Here is an 8,759-nt window from a genome sequence, read left to right as displayed (position 1 = left end):
CTTTTATTATTCCACTGATTTGATTTCTGCACTCATCATGGTATTTTATGATAAATAAAATATAATGTTTAACATACGACACAAAGTTCCAGTTTTGTTAAATCATTAAAAAAAGATTTATTACCAATGTAAAACGACACTGTGCCTTTTCATAAACACTACAGTATCTTCACCATGCCTGACACATTTAGAACTGTTATTAATAAGCAAGACCCATGCTGAGCCCCTCCAATCTGGACTTATATCACACCAGATGGACAGACATGCCATCTTTTACTGACAATCGCTTTAAAGGAATCACAGTTTTGAAAAATAATTCAGAGCGCTAGGTTTACATTGTATATGTACATCTCTAAATTTTCCATTTATAGATATATTCTTTATTTACAAAGGCTTCTTCAGGTATTTTATACTCCTAAAGGCTGAAACAAAAAGAAAAAAGTTACAGGATTTCGGTTTATGGAAGACTAAATAATACTGTAGTAAAAATATTGTAACAGCAAAAAAAGAAACAACAAATACCACATTCACTCATGTTGTGCGGTATTGAAAAAAATAAGCATCGTAAATGTTTAGCATCATAATCTTTGCTCTAATTAGCACTCCTGAACGCCTCATTACAACACCTGTCTTGACAAAAAGCACAGCATATGAATCGTAAACATATGGATACACACAGCTGTAGTCATATTACAAACAATTTTCTTTACTAAGCATAATGTAGACAAACATTCATTTTAAAAAAAGGAAAATTCGTTGTACTGATCAAATATTATATAGTGTTTGTGTATGACTACTGATGTTACACAGATATTACTATTTATTCTCATAGCAGTAGGAATTTGGACAGAACTCACCAAAAGAAAGCACTGGTTTGGGAAATGGCAGTAGTACTGTTGATTGGTGAGTGTCACACATTGTGAGGAAACGCAGTCATTTGTGACTGGATTCTGGGAGAGAGCTTTTAGCTGGACACCAGACAACAGAGGCCAAAGAAACGGCGCTTTCTCTGCCGGACCAACGGGTATGGCGTCAGATTCAACAAACTGCTGTCATCTGTATCGATACAAGGACAGACCGATAGCAATCATTAAAGAATCATCTGCCCTTTCATCTGGCATTTTACATACATTTAACATCATTTAGAAATGTCATATTTTAAAGTTTACCAAATGTGTAACATTTCGTTACCATATAGGCAAGAGCTATGTTTCTATCTAAACTGCAAATTTAATTTCGGAATACAATCACAATTAAGAACATTGCAAAAATAAATTGTAAATGTGCATAAAACCAAAGCCACTGTATTATCACAATAATAATAATTTGTATTATTATTTTCTGGCAAATAATCCTATTAAGTAATGTTATCTATAGTTAAGATAGCTATGTGAATCTTTTCAAATACATTACAGTTTGAGAAATTAAGACATTATTTTATTCAGCAAAGATCCTTGGTGACAGTAAATGCATTTATAATGTTACAAAAAGTTATATTTCAATGAAATACTGTATTCATTAATTAAAGAATCCTGAAAAAAATGACTTTATCATGGTTTGAATAAATATATTAAGCAGAATACTTCTTTTCAACATTGATAATAATAAGATAAGTTTCTTGAGCAGCATATAAGCATATTAGAGTAATTTCTGTAGGATCATGTGACACTGAAGGGAAATGGATCCCATCACTAGAATAAATTACATATTAAAATATAATTATTTTTTATTCTTCTTGTTATTACATAAATGCCACCTTTGTAAGCATAATGCCATTCAAAACAAACACAAATCTAAATGGTAGTATAGCTGAACAATTGGAGACTTTTGAGAATATTATTGAAACGTTTTTTTTTTGATGAAAGACGTTGTGCGATGGCACTGAAGTTTTCAATGAATTTATCTGCAATGTTATCCAACATAATCAGAAAGCCCACACTGGGAAAATGTTGAGATATTACCTTGGTTCTTCAGTGGTAAAGGCATTGTCTCCCTGAGTTTGCTTAGCAGATTCTTCATTTCTGTCATGTCCCTAGAACATTGATGAACTGTGTCAGATTCAAACAATCAGTTTATGAGGAAGAAAACAGCAATAGAGACCCTGTTAATGGCCATTCACACAGAACACGTTTTGAGGGTAAGAAACGCAAGACGCCCGTAAGTGAAGCAAAGAAAAACAAAGGAAGGTCTAGAGACATTTTTTAAAGGTTAACTTATTTCAACTCGAGTGGCACGTTTGTAAAAAGCATTTCAATGCAGATGTGAGCACAACGGTTAAAGATGTCCATATACCATGTGTTTACAAACCCAGACAGCAACATAGTGTCACCCAGATCCGGCTCACATCTGGCACGCGAGGAGTCCACATGTGGGCCGACACTATGTTGCTGTCTGGGCATTGAAGACAATGGGACAGTAGCGCAGTGGAATGTAAATGCCTTCTGTGTGAACCAGCCCATAAGCAACTCAGACTATTCACCTCTCAATGTTCTCAATGTCTGTGGCCACCAGGAAGTACGTCTGCGGACAGTCCGGCGGAGTGGAGGACGTGTCTTCCAAGATGGGGATGTCAGAGCTGTCCTCTTTCTTACTGTCTAACTTTTTAGCTCCTGAATGTTTGCCTGGAACACATACAGTAAGACATCACTGCAGACTGTAGAGAAATAGAAATGGTCAAAATATGTCATGCCAGAATTTGACCCCAGGGCAACTGTCAGCCTGCTCCCAGAACATCCATATTTACAGTTTCCTTTAAGCTCAAATCAGATACAAATCACAGAAACTAGCAGTATCAACTCCTTCAAACATTAAGCCACTAGAAGGCTCGCCAGGCTTCATCAACATCAATTTCCTGTCGCTGGTGTGGATGTTTCCCGCTGAGAGCCCAGGGGCGCCCTCACACCATTACCTTTTCTGTGGAGCTGCAGGGATCCCAGCAGACATACAGACTTTAGCATCTCCGTCAGGTACATTTCCAGACAACACTGCAGCTGGATGAAGAGGCGGCAGATCTCCGGATGTATTTCTCCATCTTCTGGGCTGTGAAGAAAAAAAGAAAAAAAAAAGCATCAATAATGCATCTCAGATCTGGATTCTGCAGATTTCTGGCCCCGAGCCCTGCACTTTCCAACCTGTCTAATTTCTAAGTTACATATCCTTGCATTCATATAGTCCACAACAAGTCACCACTGACAGAAATCATGAGTCCCATATACATATGATGTCAGTTCTGGGCAATGTAGCTAAAGCAATTTTTAAAACATTTTTTTAATGATATTTCATATTATAACAGATTATATGTTGGTATTTATTCATCTGAATTAAAACATCTGAAAGACCATAATTGCAACTAAACATCCATTGTTGCCAAATAGATTTTAAATCTTGTTAATGTACAGTAGATACAATATGGTAAAAACCTAATTAAAATAATGGCAACACTAAATGAACGCAAGGAAGAATCATATTTATTCACTCATTTATATGCACTATTATAACAATACAAACAATGTAATAATGACAAAAAAATGACAAAAATGTGAACCGGAGACTAGAGTAAATGTTTCTAGTTGATGAGGCAAATCGAAAGCAAATTGAGTTTTGTACTGATACACAGAATTGATTTAAACTTACCAGCACTAACACATTGTTCAACAGTTTAAATCAATCTGTCTTGAAGCTTTAAAAGGACCATGGATCTAATTAAATGACATTGTCTTTTAATGACCCCATAAAAAGCCCATTGAAGGGCATATATGCAAGATGCCAGCCAAATCATTGGATGTTTGAATATTTCTGAGCAGCATATTTACAAGTACAGACAATCTAGAGCTCTAAACACATTAGCTCAGTGGCCTGTGAGAATTCTCAGAAAATCATATTTCTCAGAATCCTACGCCTGTAATTACTGCTCTGTAATTCCCAGGTGGAATGCTGTGGCATGGTGGATACTTTATTTTCCTGTTCTTGGATTACCTGGAACAGAGAGATGCACCTCTGCATCTCAGATAAATCCTGTTAAGTGTCCATCAGGCATACCTTTCCTCTTTGTTCCCTACTCTTCATGGTATATTGGTTGTCATATTGACTGTAACTCTCACTACTACATCTATTTAAATAAATAAATATATATATATATATATATATATATATATATATATATATATATATATATATATATATATATATATATATATATATATGTTTTACTTTAAATGTAGTTCAATTATGTGTAGAGGGAAAATTCTTTCCATATTCATGCAAAGAGCAAGATATCTAACCTAGAAATCTAGACACACCATAGCGACCTATAGAGTCGGTGGGCGGGGCTTTACATAATGACGACGGCCGAGTTGCGCTTGCGTGCTACTAGTAAACACAGAAGCTGGCGAATGGCGGTCTTTTGAATCAGCTTTGACCGCGACTCTGTAAGACTTAGAGATAAGCTTTTCTCTGAGGAAAGAACAAAGAACGGCACTGAAGTCATTCTTAAGAAGGGAAGATGTGTTCGGAGATTTGTCAACCGGATACGGCGAAAGTTTAATCTATCAGCTCCGCTCTGTTGCTCTGGTTGGTTGTAGCGCTATCTTATCGCGTGCAGAGGGAGTTTGAAAGACAACCGTTTATCCCGCCCCTCAGATTAAGCCCTTGTCAATGGTGAGTTTCCAGACCAAACATCTTGATGTAGGTCTGGCTTGTCAGGCTATAAGATATCATGATCCATGATGAAAAAAGATCCACTGCCATTATTACCTCTGGTATATTATTACAGCACATTAATGCGACCAAAACTGAAACTACATTCATTTGCTTCCTTTAATTGACAGAGAGAAAATAAAATGCTTTCTTTTTTGGAGAGCATTTTTGGAGATGGTCACAGAAAAAATAGTCATTTAATATGGATAAGTGTTCGCTAATCAAGAGCTGTAGTATCGATTTATTGTGTTAAATATAAATGCGTTAGCATAAAATGATGTTAAATGCCTGTGATTTATAATAAATGCACAGGAGAAAGCTACATTTATCCTGTTCTCCAAAGATAGTGCATGACAAGCCACTCTAATTAGTGCTGTCTCCGACTTATAATATATAACAAGCTACAATATAATTATATATGACATGGTTTTATAACAGCTCACATACTTTAAGCTATTACATACATGTAATAGCTTAAAAATGACTAGAGGTTTTCAACAGGGGGTCCATTACACCTAGGGGTCCGCATGGGTACTGCATGCCAGTTATTGGTTGATAATTTTGGTAAAGAGTAAAAAAAAAAGATGAAAATGCGTAAATCAAAAACAAAATATTTATTTCACACAAAGTTAATTAAAGCACTTAAAGTTTAGCTAAATATCTCATTGGCCCTTCCACATAAAGATGCAATATGATAACATCATGTACAAATATATGAAAATTATGATATTGTACATAAGTATGTTTTTACCCTGATATTGCAGAAAGGTTTTGATGAGCGGTCCGTGCCATCTCACAGCCTTTTGTGCGTGTCTTGTGCATTTCCGCACGAAGAGAGGGACAATCAGTGGAAATCTCTCCAATAGAGATAACCAACTCCCTATAGAGGGCCACAAGTGTATTGAACTCCTGGACAACCTGACGAAAGAGAGAAAAACAAAAGCAAACAAACTGAGAAAATATAGGGCTCTCAATACTAATTTAACCTTGAAAATGTATGAAGCAGATAAATAAAATGACAAAAAATTGATGAAATGACATGCATCCAACTTGTCAAGACATTCTGAAAAGAGAATGTCACAAAAACAGGCTTTTTGTTGGAAAGCAGCGCCTCAGGCGACAGATGCTCATGCCATTTTATTAATATTTGGTAGAAAGGATAAGCTTTCAATGGCAAGCAGTTTTAACATGTATGCCTTTACCTTGCATTCGTTTTTATGTTTTTAATGCTTATTTTATTAGTTGTAATTGAAATTATTTATTAGTTGTAAGCAGTGCTTGAAGTGAAAAAAGTGAAAAGTGCCTCAGTTGAAATCACGTTCTGGGGGCAGGGCGGTCAGAGAAAAATTTAGGGTATATGCTACAGATTAAAATATAGAAGTGCATACCAGACCAATTCAAGCACTACTTGTAAGTAATCCCATAACGACTGAGTATTCATTAAATATTAGTACTTATTCCAATACTGACTGGTATCTATTCAATTAGTAACTATAGCACTAAGTCACTCACTACCAAAATCCCTTTAAGGCAAGTCATTTCACTCGGCAGCCATTTTTAAAATGTCTATTGGGCAGTTATTTCAGTCACGCAAGCTTAGGAGTAAATTTCATATTTGAAATCTGACAACCCGTCACATAAATGTTGTTTCTTATGAAAAAATTCAAGTAAAAAATAAAAAAGGCTTGTATTTCAGACTGGTCCAGATTTTTTAATATAGAATGCAAGACTTATTCTGCCCTGTAGCAAGCACTTTGTCTTATTCATAAGTAAGAGTGCACAGACTAGGCTACTAGTAAAAAGTACTCTTACGTTGTTCTTGGAAACATTGCATAGTTTAATCCACTATAGCAACCATACGGGATAGTTAGTAAATTAAAAATAAACCCAGGATTTAATTGACAACTGGAAGACATATTAGTGAAACGTGAACATAGAATAAGCACCATAAATTCAATGTCAAAAATTCAAGGCAGCTGGTCAATGTTAATACGGCTTGCCACAAGCTTTCTGCCTGTTAACGGGGCAAAGACTCATCAAACAGAACACACAAGCTTTACAAATGTGCTCGCAGCTTTAGCCCAAAATAGAACGCTAAATCGTATCGCTCACTACTCTCCATAATCTGTCAAATAACACATTGTATCTGGAAAATCAGTCTGGAAATCAAGCTGGAACTACCGCCGCACCACAGGACAAGTCACAAGCCAAAGCATTCTTTTTTTATTTAACGTCCCTAGTGTCGCATTATACATTTAGGATGTTGGCACTTTCAGAACCCTGTGTGTATTTTAAAATAGTGGTAGAACAATCAGCAGGATTCATAGCAGAATAATGCTGTGGTTCATGACGCAGGCATACGCACCATTCTGCAGTCCGCTACGGCACGCAGAGCTTCGCTGCTTTCCCGGCGCTCCGACTCTCTGGACGGGGGCTTACTGCCGATTTGGAAAATGGTCCCGGCAGTTCTGGGGCGGTTTTTGCGCCCATTCGGTGCAGAACTCATGCATACACATCAAGTGAAGAAACTGCCCTGATATAAAACGCTGATTGATCGATATACTGCCACTCGTTTGGTAAATTTCTTACTCAATTGATCGATCTGCCCGTGTCTTGCTCCCGGATTCTCTCCGCATTGCCACGATGCAGAAGCCGAGTCACCTTCATTCACTCCAGCAGAGAGCTGAAGTGTCCTTGCAGGGTTTCGTCTTCTTCAGCAGAGAGAAATGCGATAACAAAGAACCAGATGCAAACATGTCTTGATGCCCCGTATAGCCCCTCAACGAAGAAATAATAGCAGCTCGTCAACGAAACACCTCCTCTTGACAATAATCGCACTCGAGACTAATATGTGCCGCAAGTTGAAACGATAAACTCTATATGGCGTTTATGAGAGTAGGTAGAAGGTGATCTAAGAGCGCTATTCTAACCTTGATAGGTGCAGTTGCTTGAGGCATGACGTGGTTGAACACACTGCACTCTCATAGGACGAGAATACTAATGCAACAGATTCACCAACTCACCAACTCAGATTCAATCTCATGAATCTTATTAAACATTCATAAAAGTAAAGTATCTTCTTACGGATGGATTGTTATTAGGAAATGTTCTTTTAGTGGTCGAATCATAGTCTACTGTTTATTGTAATGAATCCTAATTGCATAAAAAGCAAGATGCACAATTAGACCTATTGGACAGATCGCTAATGGCAGCCTTGTGTTGTTCTCTACTAAACCACTGTTGAGAAACCATTGCATTTGAGATTTTCTAATGTAATCTATGTGCATGCAGATGTCGAGATGACTAAAAGTGATGTGATGGAGCCAGTATATGAGTGTCTTGAGTTGACAGCACGTTGTAGAACAAGACAGCATGTCTTTAAAACAGGGACTGAACAAAGGATTATTCTTGCTTTCAACATGAAATATTTATTCAAGTGCAGGAAAAGATTTCCACCATTAAATATTTCACTGCCTATTCATATGTTTGTTTGTTTGTTTTATTTATAAAATGACACAATTATAAATATTATGTAAGTATAGGCCATACTTGAATATAAAACCTATATATCAAATATAAACTATTATTAACGTCTATGATTAATGCTCTTGGTGGCAATTAATGCTAACAGTAAATTAAAGTCCTTACACTGTAAAAAAATATTTAAAATATAAGTTACCTGGTTGCCTTAAAATTTTGAGTTAATTTAAATTAAATATTTTAGTTAATTCAGTGAACATTTTTGAGAATCATCAACCTTTATTCAAATATTATTAAAAGGTTTTGTAAGCATATTGGGTAAATGTGTGTTTTATTTGTGATGACGCAGTGAAACATGGCAAATTGAGCTATTTTCATGATTTATCACATTTTTTGTGGTTCAGATACAATAATATTCAGATTTTCTTTTCATTCAACCAATTTCCTTCATTGTATCAACTCAAATTTGTGATTTCAATGAACTCAAAATTTTAAGGCAACCAGGTTACTTACTTTTTTAAGTTAAGCCAACAACATTTTTTTACAGTGTGGTAACTTTAGTCAAATGCAAACTTAATGGAACA

The 8,759-nt window shown here is 36.1% G+C and overlaps 2 protein-coding genes across 3 annotated transcripts in view; both read right to left on the bottom strand.

Annotated features, from left to right (window-relative positions):
- Positions 1-92: 92 nt before the first annotated feature.
- rgs7bpa (regulator of G protein signaling 7 binding protein a) lies at positions 93-7,673 on the bottom strand. Its single transcript, XM_067413537.1, has 6 exons — positions 7,061-7,673; positions 5,447-5,613; positions 2,909-3,039; positions 2,480-2,621; positions 1,962-2,032; positions 93-1,056 (listed from the first exon to the last, which is right to left on the bottom strand). Exons 1-6 carry the CDS (start codon positions 7,199-7,201, stop codon positions 965-967), a joined length of 744 nt encoding a protein of 247 aa, XP_067269638.1. The 5' UTR covers positions 7,202-7,673; the 3' UTR covers positions 93-964.
- A 672-nt stretch (positions 7,674-8,345) lies between these two features.
- rnf180a (ring finger protein 180a) overlaps positions 8,346-8,759 on the bottom strand; it is a 15,167-nt gene continuing 14,753 nt past the window's right edge. For both annotated transcript variants that reach the window (XM_067413534.1, XM_067413535.1), the window contains one exon: positions 8,346-8,759. This exon is cut by the window's right edge. The gene's annotated coding sequence lies outside the window, so the exon portion shown is untranslated.

The sequence above is a fragment of the Pseudorasbora parva genome, chromosome 13, assembly GCF_024679245.1.
Source record: "Pseudorasbora parva isolate DD20220531a chromosome 13, ASM2467924v1, whole genome shotgun sequence".
Lineage (NCBI taxonomy): Eukaryota > Metazoa > Chordata > Actinopteri > Cypriniformes > Gobionidae > Pseudorasbora > Pseudorasbora parva.
This window is presented reverse-complemented; position numbering and strand designations above follow the sequence as displayed.